At 43.2% G+C, this 16,984-nt stretch overlaps 1 protein-coding gene across 1 annotated transcript; it reads right to left on the bottom strand.

Annotated features, from left to right (window-relative positions):
* Positions 1 to 10,954: 10,954 nt before the first annotated feature.
* LOC143474600 (homeodomain-interacting protein kinase 2-like) lies at positions 10,955 to 16,371 on the bottom strand. Its single transcript, XM_076972101.1, is given in 11 exon segments — positions 10,955 to 10,980; positions 11,382 to 11,530; positions 11,651 to 11,748; positions 11,949 to 12,005; positions 12,007 to 12,112; positions 12,455 to 12,636; positions 12,926 to 13,012; positions 13,112 to 13,231; positions 13,908 to 14,031; positions 14,668 to 15,032; positions 16,138 to 16,371. Coding segments are annotated over 11 exon segments (1,548 nt in total).
* Between the last annotated feature and the right edge of the window lie 613 nt (positions 16,372 to 16,984).

Here is a 16,984-nt window from a genome sequence, read left to right as displayed (position 1 = left end):
CAAGCGATCAGGCTGTCTTATGAGAAAACTGCGCATGCTCCGGTCGCGTCTCGTTTAGTGCTGCCTTCACTGAACACTTGAGCTTCGTAATCTAGGTTCACTTGACACGTCGTGACTGCCGCAAGGGTCCGCGCGGCAAAAATGACGCAATCGCGGTGGCTTCGTCCATGCGCGTTGGCCACACGCGCGTGGTCGCGTCGCGAGGTCGTGCACCTCTCGATTTTTGTGCGTGCGAAGTTACAAGGTGGAATTCATGCACTTGTACGGCACTTTGAAGGTCCATTTTCAGTATTTTCCATCACCTTCAGCTTAATTTACATATGCACATATACTCGAAATTATTCCAAATAATTTGCTTTTTATCTCATTAAAGAGATGGTATTGTGTTTGGTAACAGCAGAATAGCTGCATAAGTGCTGCATAATAAACTTGTTGGTGTTTTAATGTCCATATATTGGCACCTTCCACGCCTTCAACATCGAGTGATCGTGGCGGTGAGGGTGAGGAAGGAGACCACCCTGGCCCTACCTAGAGACAGTGTTTGCGTTTGCTGGAATGAAAGTAAATTCCTATAGGATGAAGTGCCATCTCTGCCTCCCTAAAGAGGGTGAAATATTGGCCTTCAAAAATTCACCTTCGAACTTGAAGAAACACATTAATGTAAGTTATAAATATAACGTACAGGTGACACGCCAGCTTGAGCTAACAATTAGCTAACTAACCTAATTATGTTCATGACGTGCTGCAGTGTTCACTTAACATTGGCTGGCAATCATAAAGCCGATGTGTTTTTAGCAACAGTAAGCCGTGTCTCTTTTCATGCTGACTAAACATGTGCCCATTTTTATAGTGTAGTGTTTTTATAGGGTGAGGGCATTTATTGAGGGTAAACGCAGGTCAGTAGGCTCACCCTTAGAATCCGACAGACAAATTTTACGTCCAAAATACACCTCGTTTTCTTAGCTAAATTAACATCAAACCTATGACGTAGCGGGACATAGGTCATGTTTTTTGTGTACGAAGTGTTAAGCCCAGTTTTTAAAGTTGCTACTTGTTTGTACATACAGACCACTTGTATTTGTGGTCTTTGACATCTTTGATTTGCAAGTGATATATAAAAACAATTGATAATCAAACTTTGATGGCTTTCTTTAATTAATTCAAAACACAATACTTTTTACTTTCAGTACTTGAGTAATAAATTTTAGAATAAACTACTTGCACTACTTAAGTACAAAAAATGCTGAATACTTCTGTACTTCTACTTAAGTAAAATTTTTAAAGAACACTTCAACTTCTACTCAAGTCAATTTTTTGATAGAGTACTTGTACTTTTACTCAAGTATGGGTCTCTAATACTTTATACAACACTGCACCAAAGGCATAAAACTATTTTGCATCTGGGGATTAGGCTCCATTACGTGGTGTATGACGTTTAGAGACGAGTAAATCAAGCAGCGCGTTTCTATGACAGCCAAATATTAGACGGAAAACAATCCAAATAACAGAGAATTACAGACAAACAACTTTATTTTTCACCCTATCTTTTCAAAATAATATATTTTATGTTTTTTTGTTTGCTTTTACCTCGAAAACATATAATGCCTTTTACATTAAGAATGCTGACATGTGGTCCTGCATCAACAAGACCACCGTTTCTGCTTCTGTCTTGAAGCCCTTCATTAAATCTACCACCAGGGCAAATGTCACTTCGCGATTCACTTGGGTTGGAGCAGGTGACTCCAGACAGACTGTTGTAGCAGCTTTCCCTAGGGCAGGGGTGGCCAACCCGTCAGAAACCAAGAGTCACTTTTTTTTACTGTGTAAAAGAGCCACATCATACAGGGACATGTAAATTGTTGGGGTGGGGGGGGGGGGGTGGTGTAATGGACAAAAAATAAGTATTATATCGCGATCGATCGATCGCCAGTAGTTGGCGAATTAGTAACTCGTGTGAGCGTGTGAAGACAGTCAAATGCGTGTTTTCCACTACGCCAGTTTTAAAGGTATTAGCGGCTCGTTAGGCTTGTAAACAAACCTCGCAGCACGAAGATGTAGCAGTGGGTCGCCCTCAGAGCTGATGAGGTAACCGGGCCACGACACAGACCGTTAGTGCAGGTGAGAGCGCGGACCGGCTGGGGAGCCGCATGAAACCAGGCAAAGAGCCGCATGCAGCAACGCATGCAGGTTGGCCACTCCTGCCCTAGTGCTTGGCCTAACATCCCAAGCAACGTGCCAGCAGCCTCTCCACCTCCCTCTGAATCTCCACACATGTGGAATGCCAGGACTCGTCTGCCACCCATCACCAACCTGAGTGAAAATACTAAGAAGCTCCTCCAGCAGGGAGGAGCTTGTGAACAGGTACACTTGTGGGGTGGGGAGATGGCTCTGTTCTGTTACTTTCATAATCTTAATGAAGAATCATTTTGGCAGTTCTGTTACTGTTTCTGTTTCTAAGGCTCCTCTGGTTTTTACTAAAATGGAGGATGTTTCAATTGACCTGGAGGTCTCTGCTGCTGTTTCTGCTGTGACCAGTGCTCCACCTTTCTCCCGAGGAGCTGCTACCCCTGAGGATAACATCAACGGTGAGATCAGCAGGACACCAGAAACAACATGGATGAGTAAACAGGCTTCAAGATCCCTCAAGATTTATCCCAGATCTACACCTCATAATTCCGAGACGTGTATCTACTGTGAACAGTGCAAGGAAGTGTTTTTTCCAGAGCTACAGAGAGGCTTTGGTGCAGGTATGTGGGGAGGTGCTGGAAAAGTGTCTTCTACGGTTTGTATGTCATGTACTGTATTGTGAAAAATTGCGTTAGCGATAGTTTTAGAATTTGTCTTTATATCCATATCAGAGCTCTGTCACTCGTGTGATAAATGAGGAAAGGAAAACTGAACAGAGGGATGGAAAGGAGGAAAAGAACAGTGAGGTTCAGGGAATGGCACATAGAAAAAATAAGAAGTGGTGGAGGAGGTGAGGTGTAGATATGAACTTTTACGTGAAGTTTACATGGAGTGTTTCCAGCCATTGAGATGTGCAGTGCAGTCGTCCTTCCCTTACAAACCACCTTTGTTCTGCGTTGTTACAGGTTTCCTACCTTGCGTTGGTGCTAAATATGGCAACAAACAAAAGTAAAAACCTTGGAGCACGATGCACTCCACATGCCAACATCTGCCCAGGACACAGATCAGCAGCTTGACGTACACCTACCTGTTGACTCAACGAAGGAGCAACAGAATGTTCCATTCAATTGAACTGCAATACAAAGTGCAAAATGTTTTTTGTTTCGTTTTATTATATAGGAGTTTAATGAATATGGAGTTTTGAGTTGTTTATCAGTTTGTTGCTTTTTGTGATTGAGAAATTAGTAGTTATTCAGGTGGGGGCACGTTTACACCATATGGTGGTTGACCCAATTTTAAGATGGGAGTAACGGCACTGCGAGTTGATGGCGTAGGCAATGAAAGTTTATTTATATACGTATATAATTTATACAAAGCAGTAAATTAAAGTGCTTTACACAGGAAAAGAAGCTTATTACAACCAGAGATCTATCCTTGGGAATGTCACTACTGAAAAATATAATGAATAAAAAAATAGAAATTTAAATCAATTTAACAAAATTATATCAACAAAAGTTTTAACCAAAGGCCTGGCCAAACATGGATGTTTTTAACTTTGATTTGAAACCATCTAGCGTTGCAGCTCTTTGTAACGGGGTGACAGAAGCAGCAAACAATGTGGATGGTGCCGTGTTCTCTTTAATGTCCATATTCATGCTCAAAGTGCACAACACACTCAAATATATTAAAGAAAAGAGAAGAGTGCAGAGCACTAATAGAAGTGCGTAAAGCACAAGCGTCACTACTAACTTGGCGTCGGTGCAGGACAGCGGCAGAAGACGTCACACGCAGCCTCACTCCCGACAGGCACAAGGAATGCACAGCACCGACCTGCAGGACCTGTGGGCTTGTAAGGAGTGAGAGGGAATTAGAGACAGGTGCGTGTGATAATCAGTAGGTGGGGGATTGTGACCAAGGGAGTGAACGGGAGGTGGAGAGTCGTGAAGTGGGCGTCTCCCCTATGGAGCTGGACCGGCCGACCGTGACGATCTTCTGTCCTCTTGAAAACCAGTTCCATTTAGAAACAGCTGACAATTAAGAGACCTTTTTGACATTTGCACAGTAAGGAAACAGGTTTCTGTGTACAATGAAATATTTACTTTGCTCCTTGGCAAGAATACCAGACAGAACATTTTAAGAATATACATTAAAGAAAGAATAATAAGCTAAACAAATATAAGGTAGTAGACTAAAATGCAGTAATGCAACTTGAAAGATGCAAAAAATACATTGTCAGATGAATGATGTACTATGTTGAAAACAAAAAGTGTTAAAAATGCAGTAAATTCATCTTGTTACGTTGTGTTCATGTCACCGGTCAGCATGGCCAATCAGGTAGTTAGCCACCTGAGTGTTGTTTGTGTATGTACCAGATGACTGCATGTTATTGTTTCCTTGATTTGGATTAAGTGACAGATTTTTGAGTTAGTGCACTTTATTCCATTAAATCTCCCTTATTCCTGAGACTGACATGATCGCTTGTTTATTTTTGCTCTTCTCTTGCTTGTCTCAATGTCATTATTCGCTACCCAAGACTGCACTCTTTACCTAGGACTTACATTGTAACATAATACAAGATGATAAAATCCTGCACCTAACATCCGGAGTCATGCAACAGGCTTGGCTAGGATGTATTAACCAACCAACGACTATGATCTAATAATACCTACTACTATGCCCATGACCCATCGTCTCAACTACCCAATACTACTAAGACAGGGATGTCAAAGTCAAATACACAGAGGGCCAAAAAACCAAATTTGCTACAAGCCGAGGGCCAGACTGGTTCAATGTTTATTAAAACATATTGAAATGATTGCACATAGCCTATTGAACCAAGACCTAACACAGTGTATATTATTTAATGCTTAAAAGAATAAAGCAATATTTTCGTATGGATCTGTCAGTAATTTCAAGTAAAAACATTTTTCAACAAGCAAACAGATAAAAACAAACTTCCTTCAAAGAAAACATGTCCTGTACATTAAATTAATAAAGTAATAAAGGTTTGAAAAGTGCTGGAATTTAGGCTAAAGTACTTGAAAATGCTTGAAATTTTAACTACTTCGTTTCACAACAAATATCTGCCTGACTGAACAGTTCTCTTGTATTATGTTAACAAATACGATCCTCTTGTAATTCCAGGACGAAACATGAGAGAATGTGAAGAAGTTAAGATTGGCGTTTTGAAAATAAACGATTAAGTAATGTGAATAAAAAGCCAATTATTTCGAATCATTTCAAATATATGTATAAATATTTAACTTAATTAAGTTTAACGTGCTGGGAAATATAGAAATGGACCTTGAAAGTGACGTACAAGTGCTTTAATTCCACCTTGTATAGGTGTATGAACCCGGCAAACATGACTTTGTTCATTGCGCTGAGGCGCGGCACACGCAAAGTTCCAAAAACGAGAGGTGCACGACCTCGCGAATCAACAGCGCGCGAGGCCCTCGCGCACGGGCGGAGCCACAGCGTTTATGTCATTTTTACCGCGCGGACCCTCGCCGCTTGTGCGCGCTGCAGTGACTTCGCAGGCTACCGTTGCACTGTGTTGCACAGGTTTAATAGTGTACACTTTCAAGAGCATAGGTCCTTCCAGAGGGTCTTCAGTCTCTTCCTGCAGTGCTGGCCACTGCTCTGTAGAACTGGGCAACAAAGATGGCGTCCCTCTCCTCCAGACTGTTCAGGAAAGCATTTTTCTCTTCTTCACTCCACGACTCAAACCACTGAGTCCATAGTCTCCCCCTCGTCCATCTAGACCTATTATAGTGTTTTCTTTTTATTAATTTGGGCTCTACCCCCACTCTGTTGCCTGAATTGACTGTATGTCTCTATCAACCCATTCTTTCGCTCTTCGTTTAATTGTCCAATAAGATGGTTTTCTGCGAGACATACTACACAATAAAGCAACCTACACAACATTGTCATATTCAGTCTGTTTTGTCATAGCCATTTTTATGCATCTTGATCTTCATTCTGAACATTGTTAGTCACTATACCATTAAATGTTTGGAGTCAATTGTCATCTGCTAGATAATCTTGTTTATAGCTGTATTTTGAGAGAGATCCAGAATATTTATGGGAGAGATATAAACAGTTTGATCATATACTTCTGTCATATCAGTTTGTCTGCCTCAAGATTTAATATATGCCATTCTAGATAATGAACTTTTATATATTTAATCTTTATACTTGCTGGATTGTTTTAGGTCATCTGCATTGCTGTTCATTATTGTCAATACATGAGCTGCAATGCAGATTACCTAAAACCCAGAAAGTTGTGTAAAGATTAAATATATCATGTTCATCAAAGAACATATGTGCCATAAATGACCTTTATTGCTATAACTCATAAACCATGTAAGTGATCAACTCCCAATTTGACAGCCTTTTATAGTCTGAGGCCCTTGTGAGGTATGCCAAATTTGGTTCGAATTGGCATGTCGGGGGCGCCAATTATAGTACCCAAAAACCTAAGAAATCATAAAAACTCATGCTGTAATCCTGTTATGCAGAATGCAGACAATTAATGGGTCTTGTATGATTGAGATAAATAACTTTCCAATTACATCTCATAACCAAAAAAAAGTGCACTGCCTGACTAGAAATGAACCTTTTAATTCACTAAAATGTATTTTTTGTCGCTGTAATATCTCTATGGTAGTACTTGGGCTCCATCTACTGGCCAAATACTGGAACTGACTGAAAAGTATTGCTTACATGAAAGACTACACACACACAAGACTTATCTCATTATGTGATTTAGTTCTATGATCTAAATCATTTTGCCAATACAATTTAATTTGGCCCTTTAATGTCTCAATTGAACAGTACAGTAATCTGTACTTTTCCCCTTCCTTAGTGTCCAACTTCTCACACAGCTTGCTATATGCCTTCTCTTTAGCTTCTGCCACTGCTCTCTCTGCCTTACGACACATCTCCTTGTACCTCTGTCTACTTTCTTCATCTCACTGAAAATCCCAATTCTTTTTAGTCAACCGCTTTCCTCTCAAACTTTCCTGAACTTCCTCATTCCACCACCACGACTTCTTGTCTATCTTCCTCTGTCCTGAGGTCACACCAAGTACCTTCCTAGCCACATCCCTCACTGCATTTGAAGTCTCATCCCAGGTATCCAGAACACCACCACCATTACCCAGTACCTGCCTCACCTCATCCCTGAATTTTACATCACAGTCCTCATCCTTTAACTTCCACCACCTGATCTTAGGTTCCGCTCTCACTCTCTTCCTCGTCTTCACCTCCAACATCATCCTACATATCACCGTCCTATGCTGTTTAGCTACACTCTCCCCTGGTAACACCTTGTAATCACTAACCTCTTTCAGGTTTCGTCTCCTACAGAGGATATAGTCGACCTGTGTGCATCTTCCCCCACTCTTATGTTACCCTGTGCTCTACATTTATCTTAAAGTAAGTGTTAACTACAGCCATCTTTATCCTCTTAGCAAAATCTACCACCATCTGTCCTTCCATATTCCTTTAATTAACACCATATCTACCCAACACCTCCTCATCACCACTGTTCCCTCCACCAACATGTCCATTTAGTATTAGTCCGTTGAGTATTGCAGGATACTCAATTTAAATTACGCTCCATGTAGCCTCATCATCCACCCAGATGCTCCCTGGTGTGGCGCTATGCCACCTGGGCCCTTCATGGTGCAGTGAGACTTGTATGTGGAGAACATCTCACTTTGTAGGAGTGGTGATGATGGTGTCTGACACCTGAGCTCAGTGCAGTCCAAGATAACCTGAGTATCAGGATAGTCTTGGAATTCTGAAGGAAGGCTTTTTTTTCACGTCCTCTGGTGACAGCCAAATGCACACAGATCCAAGAAATGTGTAGAGAAAGTTTGTCCAGGTTGAAATAATTCAGCTCACTGTTGAAGGACGGATGTTAAAATGGTGTCCCAAGTCTCTCTCCTTGAGTCCAACAGAGAGGTGCACAAGGAAAAGGAAAAATTCATCAACTGGCTGCAGCACCTGCCTCTGTGAAGGAAATGATGTAAAATGTTAAAGAATTACAATTATTAACAATTATGAACAATCAAGCTCTCTAGAACATTCTATGACATTCCTAAGGGTCAAGTAATCTGAGACTGCACTGCCCTCAGGTGTTGGACACCACAACTATGAGGTTAAGGTTGTTTACTACATTGTAAATAACAGCATTTATAACATCTGGTCATTTGTTCCACATATTACCATAACATGTATAGCAGGAGTCATCTGCTACTTACTGTTGTTTTTTTGGGTAAAAAAAATGTTGTCATACCTTTGACATTCGTGAATGAGACACATCTTCATTCTTCTTAGCTGCAGCCTTTGGTCTTGAAACCCAAACCATTTTTTGGATGGATGGCTCAATCAGCCACCAAAATGTCATTAAGTGGTCATAGCTTGGGAATGTGTTGGCAAAATGATGTTGATGATGATTATTGTTATTATTATTATTATTATTATTATTATTATTATTATTATTATTATTATGTGTATATAATGTACTTTCATACTATGATATATTTTTTGATATATTTTTCAAATTTTAACAGCAGACTGGTGGTCAAAGTGGCAGTGAATTGCATCTAAAAGTTTACTGCATGTTACCTGGTGTAAAATCTAATGTCCTGGTCGGTGAAACGTTGCAACCCAAAGGTTAGCTGGGCACGCAACTCATGAAGCTGATTTCTCAGCTCCTCCACTTCACGGGACAGATCTTCATTTTCAGAGCAGGACATGTCTAGCGATGATGGCTCAGGAGCAGAACATCCTGATCCACTGTAAGATCAGTTGATGGATCTTCCAGGGAGGTTGGGTCAGCCGCTCTTTCTCTTCTCTCCTACACACTCAGCCGTGGAGCCTGAATGCTGTATCCGTGCCATTCAAAAAAAAGTGGTACTGCATCCTTTCTCGGTCTTCTCCGACCTTCTGGGGTTTTTGGTTCAATCGAGTGGTCTGGTATGAAATGTCTGCTAGACTTTTGTATGAGGTGAGATAGTAAATTGGTCTCGACGTATGTTTATTAGCCACTGGCTCCTGAGGTCACTACGCACTGGAAAGCTATGACGACTTAAACTGCCATTAAACTTCGCAGACGCCGAGCAAAGAGGAACACAACAGTGCTCTGAATATTTCTTACATTGTTTTTGGAAAAGTTGCAACTTAAAAACTGAGTGCCGATTACTCATTTAGATATTACGCTGGCTAGTTTTGCATATGCCGCTGTTTGTAAACAATACAATCGGAAACGTTCGGGCCGCACTATTTGAAAACGCAAATGCGTCACAGCCATGAGTGCAAGGAGTCTATTGGGTCTGTCCACTACAAACTCCTTTATCCTTTTTATTCTTCAACAGGAAGGGGGTGAAGGGGGTTGTATAGAAGGATAAAACTGAATTTTACATCCTTTGGAAGAAATTATGTGCCAACTTGAAATGCAAACTGTACAACAGGTTAAATCTTCCCGTCCACTTGGTCAGCTAACGAGCTATCCAAACGCTAACGCAAATCATCCAGGATAATCCAGTCACATAAGAGGAAATATAATTAACTATGCTGATAGGCTACCGAAAAAGTAGGCGTGTCCCGCGTGTCTTTGCTCCCCGCCGCAAACTTCAAGGCAACCAATTAAAAAGCTTCTCCAAGTCACGTGTTTGCCAAAAGTTTAATAGACACGAATAAGTTTGGCGCCCCACACATGTATACGGTGTACATGCAATGTCACAGAAATTCAGTGGATAGAATTATTAGTAGGAAGTATCATGTATTGATTTTTTATTGCAAAGGCCCTAATGGGGAAAATACCTTTATATATTTCTAATCTACTTCCATTTCAGTCTAATTTATCTTATTTATATAATACAAAATCACAAAATAAATTGCTCTTAGATACCCCATTAGAAAGAACAGAGTTGGGGAAAATGGCTTTTTCATTGTATGCGCCTTATGTTTGGAATGAGCGTCAAGCTGTCTTAAACCTAGGCTTCTTACCCTCTCTGAAATTGTGTTGTGTATAGAAGTATTGTATGTCATTGTGTATAATTGTTTTGTTCTGCAAATATTGGCCAGGACTCCCTGGGAGAAGAGTTATTGTAACTCAGTGAGATTCCTCCTGGTTGAATAAATGTTAAATAAAAATAAATATATAAAACAGATGATGCATCTGAAATAAACATAATTTAAAAACAAAATACTAAAATAGGCTAAAACAAACAAAAATGGACTAACAAACAAACAAACAAAAAAGCGCAGACACTGCAGTATTGAAATTCTGTAATAAAGTCATTTTTTTCAGGTAAGAAGAGCCTGCTGAGGGGTAGTTCAAAGTCAAAGTCAACTTTATTGTCAAATCTGTGATACGTGCGGGACATACACAGGATTGAAATTACGTTACTCTCAGACTCCATAGTGCAACGGTAAACATTTACTTAAAATTAACATGAACTAAAACAGTAAAAAAAAGGAATAGTACAATAGTAACGGTAAGTACAATAGTAACGGTAAGTACAATAGTGACGATAAAAAATATAGCTGAGTTGTTTATATATATAATAAAATAAATAGAGGTCTCTGAAATTTACATTCAAGTAAGTGACGTATGCAGCAGTAAGTAAACATACTGTATGTGCAAAGTGAATGTATGAGGAATCTGGTGTAATTACAATTAAAGTGAACGTATGCAATGAATTAGAAATATAATGTGCAAATGTAACAGGAGTGCAAATTGAAGAAAGAGCAGGGAGTGAGTTGATCCTCCTGACTGGTGGACTGGTGCCAGGGGGATCTGCCTCCTGAACTGTCATGAGATCACAACAGATCCTGGACCTGTAGGAGGAGCCAAGACACAAAATGGCAGTGAGATATCAATACTCCCAGCTGAACTACTCTCTGGACTACACCTGGTTGCAGCATGTGGATAAGACAACAGGGCGAAGATAACATTTTCTATGGGGCAGTGTGAAGTGTGACGGCAGCTGCAGCGTGAGAAGGCAAACTGCTCTACAGACGCTCTACCTGGCTCAGAGAGGCTGAAACTTGGAGGACGCGGCTCTGTGTCTCTCGGCGCCGGGCAGGGCTGCTCTGGCAGAAGGCACAACCGAGGTCTTTTTGGACCATCCCGGAGGCCGCGGCGCTCTATTCTATAAGGAGATGTGAGACAGTGATCAACGACTGCGGCCTGTCGACAGAGCCGGAGGGGAGGGAGAGGCAGAGCGCGTGGGACTCACCCGGTGGGATGACCATGGCCAGCGACTTGGGCAGGGTGGCGGCGTTTTCCACAAAGGTGGGCAGGCGCCTGGGGCTGAGCGGGCTGCAGGTGTCCGAGTCCCGCACGGTCACACAGCTGTTGACGTCCACCCGCTTGTTCACGCCGCAGCTACGGAGGAGTGTTTAAATCCACAAAGTGAGCAAACAGAAGGGTGACCGTTTCAACACAGAGCAAACACAGAGCTCAGAGGCACAGGAGGCGGAGCAAAGGAGTTCGTGGTGAGGGCACCTGGTGGGCAGGATCTTGGCATTGTCCTTGCCCTCGGTGTCGCTGGAGATGGTGATCATTCTGACAGCGGGGCGGAGTGTGTCCGAGATGACGATGGGCTGAGATGGGTGCGTGGCAGAGGACACACACACAACCAACAAACAGGGCACATGTACTTAATGGCAAGACCCTTCAAACATAGCTGAAAAGCACATTTCCGGTGAGTAATTTCTTATCTGAACACCTGCAGTGTTTAATGTGAGCTGTAGGTTTGGGGATACTGGTGCAACACACGACAAGCTTGTGCTGGCAGGCCCACCTGGCTGTGTTGGTCGGGCTGGCTGCTGAAGGTGACTGGGAGGTTGGAGTTGGTGCTGGCCCCCGCCCCCAGCCACGCCCCCACTGCCGAACAGGCCTCTGCTGCCGTCGAAGCCCGTGCACCTCCGCTTACAGATCTCCATGTTCTGGAAGCAAGACTTTACACTGCAAAGTGAGAGAGACAGAGAGTGAGACAGACAATGAGAGTGACACACAGAGTCAGTGAGACAGAAAGAGGTGAGTTACAGCACTGTGCTACAGCAAGTTACAATAAGATGGCGTTCCTTAAAAAGAGCTCTTTGGGGTTTTCTTCCATTTGCATGCAACTTTAGTGTGCTTCCAGTTGGAATTCTTAGCTCCTTGTCTGAATACATTTAACACGAAAGAAGCAAATTATGGAGCGCCCAGCCCTGCATAATGATCGACACGCAAACCATCCTGCCCGCGTCGAAGCTGGAACACAGGCTGGACTGTGTGAGACGGAGGGACGGCCCTGTACACACTCACTGTGCACTGTGAGGGTAGTGAGAGAGGTGAGCCATGGTGACGAATGGGTGTTTGAGAGTCTCCAATGGCGTGATCCGTTTCCCTGAGTCCAGCGTCAGCATCTTTTTAAGCAGGTTGATGAACTCCCACCGGTCAGCCTTCTCCACCTGAACGTCTGTGCCTTCCAGAATGGGCATGTTGACCTGCATGGGAGACGAACGGGTAGGTCATATTATGTGCCAGCAGAGGGCGGCGATGTGCCTAAGACGCTGTTTCAGCAGCAACATTGCCGTGTGTTCCTCTGCATTTCACAGGCGCTGTTGTGACTTACATACACTTCTTATTATGACAGCACGAACCCTCAAACCCTTGAACTCAAAACCAAGACCTTGCTCTACATGCTCCACCAGCAGCTGGTGCGCTTTGTTCTTCATTTGCATGTCACAGCAGTGATGCTAAGCGTGCAATAAGGTGTACAAGAGCACAAATAACCTGCTTCATGTCATCGAGACGGTCGAAAATGTATCTCCTGGTCTCTTGGGACTTGACGCCAAGCTCCACCTCATGCTCTAAAGGCGTCTGGGGAACATAGAAGGAGAAGAAACGTTCAGGTGTACTGTCAGGTGCCATTACAGATCTCTTATGAACTGAACACATGGCACAAGAAGGATGGGGGACCTTGAGTCTCCACAGATGGTAGCTGGAGCCAGAGCCCCTGTGGAAGAAGCATCTGGTCTTGGTTCCCGCACTCAGGAGGTTCTCTGCTGGAAGGCCCTGCGTCTGGGAGATGTACCGGATCTGCGGCGACAGCGTACAGGAGGGATGATTTTATGGTATGATGGGATGACTTTATTTTATGTTCATATATTGATCCTGAAGACGAGCTAGCAAAGACAACTACTCTATCCAAACCCTACATGTCCCTATAGCCACAAAGCCACCATGGGTCTGCACCTCTAACACAGTAAGGGCCTCGCTTTCCTAAAACACCTTGCACCAGTCAACCCTGTTGTACTGGGAGCTTCACCTGGACCCATCTTAGAATTCCACTGTCATGCAAACCTGAGATTTTTTCCCACTGCAAGACAGTATTTCTAGCACTACTGTAAAGAGCTCTTATTAGATTACCAATTATAGCCAGCAAACACATCTCAGGCCTAAAGGGCCCACAGATCACACTCTCAACACATTTGAGTTAATTGTTTTGTTGGTTCCCCAAAAATCATTCATAGTCTCTTCCTTGCCAGTCATTACAGAACAGCTAGCAAGCTGCATAGTTAGAATAAAGGTGGCCATCACTGTTAGCAACTCCACTCTTCTCCCAAACAAGATTTACATTTTTATTACACAGCGAGGAAGTTCTGGAAAGGAGTTGGGAAAGCAGACTCTAAATCACCACTGTTCTTCGATGCTTCGTGAATAAAGACAGAAGCGTGAGAAAGGCGAGGTTCGGGTCCGAGGCCCGTGGGCTGACCTGATCGTATTCAGATGCTCCAGGATACAGGGGACAGCCCAGGAAGAGCTCGGCGATGACACAGCCCAGGGACCACATATCGATGGCCTCGCAGAACGGGAGACCCAGGATGATCTCGGGCGATCTGGACAAAAAAGACAAAAACGTCCATTATCACGTTTAGCATGATACTGTGGTTTGTGGTGATTCAAAGGTACTCACTTTAACACAGAGTGATGAATTAATGTGTGAAAATGTAAAAGCTTTAAGAAGTATTTTTTTTACTACCTGAAATATTCTTTTGGTAAATTGGTAGCACAATACTGGCCTGTGCATTACCCATCTACTACTGTAGTGTAACCTGACACTGACACTACACTGACACACTGACACTACATACTGATGTGCTGTTCTCCACTACGTAAATACAGAACAACACTGCCATGGTGTAACTACAATGGAGCAGTGCAGGTACCCTGTACTGATATTACCAAAGCCTGAAGCATAAAACCAACCAAAAAAATATCATCTTAACTTCTCTATTCATTGGTGTTTGGATAAATGACAACACTTACATGATCCAGTTAAAAATACATCACTTATAAATCAAATGGCAATCAAACGCGTTGCAGTTCATCGTAAGGCTTATCACAATCTTAATGTGCAGCCGTGTCACCACAGCCATCCACAACGGGCAGTTCACCTCTCAAGCACACTCGAGCGGAAGCGATTCCCGCAACCATGCATCTGTTTCCAACATGCCTTAGGCCGTGCCACTCACCGGTAGTATCTGGTCTGCAGGTAGGAGGAGCACACAGCCTTGGAGACGTGGGTGGCGGAGCCGAAGTCGATGACCTTGACCCGGTACGGCTGCCTGACGGGGTCCACCAGCATGATGTTGTCAGGCTTGAGGTCGGTGTGGATCAGGCCCAGACTCTTCAGCTTCAGGAGCGCCATGGCCAACTGCTGCACTATGGGCCGGATGCACTTCAGCGGCAGCGGGCTGTGCTTGACGAAGTCCTGCAAGCTCTGCCCCAGCATCTCAAACACCAGGCACAAGTGGTTCCTGTGCTGGAAGCACTCGTACGAGCGAACGATGTTGAACTCGTCTACGTTCTCCTTGTTGAGACGGCTCAGGATGCTCATCTGAGCAGATGGGGGAAGATGGGACAGGCGTTAAGTTATGTGGGCACAGCATTCAAGGGCTAATATGCTACGTAACTTCAATAGCATCAGCCCAGTTACTGCATGGCTCCCTTCAGACATTTACTTTTGCTATATTTGGCAGATGCTCTTTTCCAGAGGGAAATGACCCCTGATCAGTGGCGGCTGGTGCACAAATAATTGAGGGGGGTGTAAACAAATTAAAAACAAATAAAGCAGTCTTATTGCCCTTTATTTATTTGAACATGAATTTTGCCCTAACGTTCTTCAAGTGAATGCTTTGTGAGAAGATTATTTTGTAAAGATAAAACTGAATTTTCTCTCATTTTGTATGAGCTGCTGCTCCAGCCTGCTGATATTCAACATGAACCGATTTACGTTGGAGGTTCGCGCGAGGTGGGCGGAGTCTCGCCCTACGATCACTCGCGAAAGTATAAACCAGCTTTAACGAACCGCAGCTGACTGACACTACCAACAAGAGTGGGTGTGTCCAACAAGAGTGGGTGTGTCTGAAATTAAACTGCAGCCTCAGATCAGTGCTTGGCAAAAGTTTATGCCTCTCCATGCACTCTCATTAGACCGGCGCCCCGCACACAGGAAGTGTGTAAGCAATTAAATACAATTATGTGTTTACACTTTTAATAAATTCAAACATGGCAATTAGACACACAGTGTCACTAAATAATTTCCTCACTATCGCAGTTTATAATGAACTCATTTTAATATCGGAACAATATTAAGGGGGCGGCGCCCCAGCGCCCCATATTGACCAGCCGCCACTGCCCCTGATTACAAATTGCAGTGTTAGCCAATATCAGCCTATTACATCTTATTAGAGCAGGAACAAAGCAACATCACAATCAGGGCTACAATTGTGTAACGCGGGAGTACAGGGAGGTACTTGACGTGTGAAAAAAGAAACAATATAAGCCGTGAGAGCACGGTAAAACAATAAACAAAACTTCAGACAGCTGAAACGGATCATTGCTGATTACTGCAACTCCTGGTGGTAGAGGGAGTGGCAGCCGAGCCAGCCCTGACACATTGACTCTCAAAACCTCTTTTAAATCTACCATAATTTCCCCACCTCGATCAGGCCCTGGCGGGCATAGGCAGGGTGATTTTTCAGGATCTTGATGGCGACAGATTGACTGGTGCCGCGCTTCCAGCACTTGGCCACCTGGCCAAAAGTCCCGCGGCCAAGGAACTCCAGCACCTCGTATCTGTTGGAGGCAGAGCAGAGGACCTCGTGCTGCACTAGACGGTAGTCGTCCATGCTGAGGAAACTGCTGCTTGTAGCCATGGAGTCAAAGTACGCCATGGACCAGGTGGTAGAGATTTAACCAATCTGAATATCTTATTTAGTTATCTGGGTTAACTAACCTCAGAACAAACGTTTTGAATAAAAAGCAGAAGAAAACGACACGGAATTCATTCGTAGTCGACCGTAAATGTTGTTCTGTTTGTACATCACTATGACAACGCGTAATGTAAACTAGCGGTTTCCATGGAGGCTCAATTCGAATTCTACGATTGTGACGTGGTAACAGGCACCACAACGCGCTACGCAGCGCTGCTTTATTATCATATAAGATCAAATATAAGGACGTTTGATTTCAAAACAATACACAAAACAACAGCAATGTTTTAAATGTGCGTGTTTGGGTAGCCAGCTACAGTTTTGCTTTTTCTCTAATTCGCTAGCTAGCTATTACCTAACCACCCCCCCCCCCCCCCCCAAACGATCACGTTGGCGTATTAATATGTAGTTAAGATATATGCTCGTTTGGTGTTAGGATTTAATCCAGTAGCTCTACCTTACCTAACAAACTAGCAATATTTTATTTAATGGTAGTTTATTTTCAAAGCACACAATCTTAACGTCTTAATGCACTCTCGCGTTTACCGCTGGAATTACAAGAGATTGGTACATT

This window comes from Brachyhypopomus gauderio, chromosome 14 (assembly GCF_052324685.1).
Source record: "Brachyhypopomus gauderio isolate BG-103 chromosome 14, BGAUD_0.2, whole genome shotgun sequence".
Lineage (NCBI taxonomy): Eukaryota > Metazoa > Chordata > Actinopteri > Gymnotiformes > Hypopomidae > Brachyhypopomus > Brachyhypopomus gauderio.
Note: the sequence above shows the minus strand (reverse complement) of the source record. Positions and strands in the feature narration are given on the sequence as shown.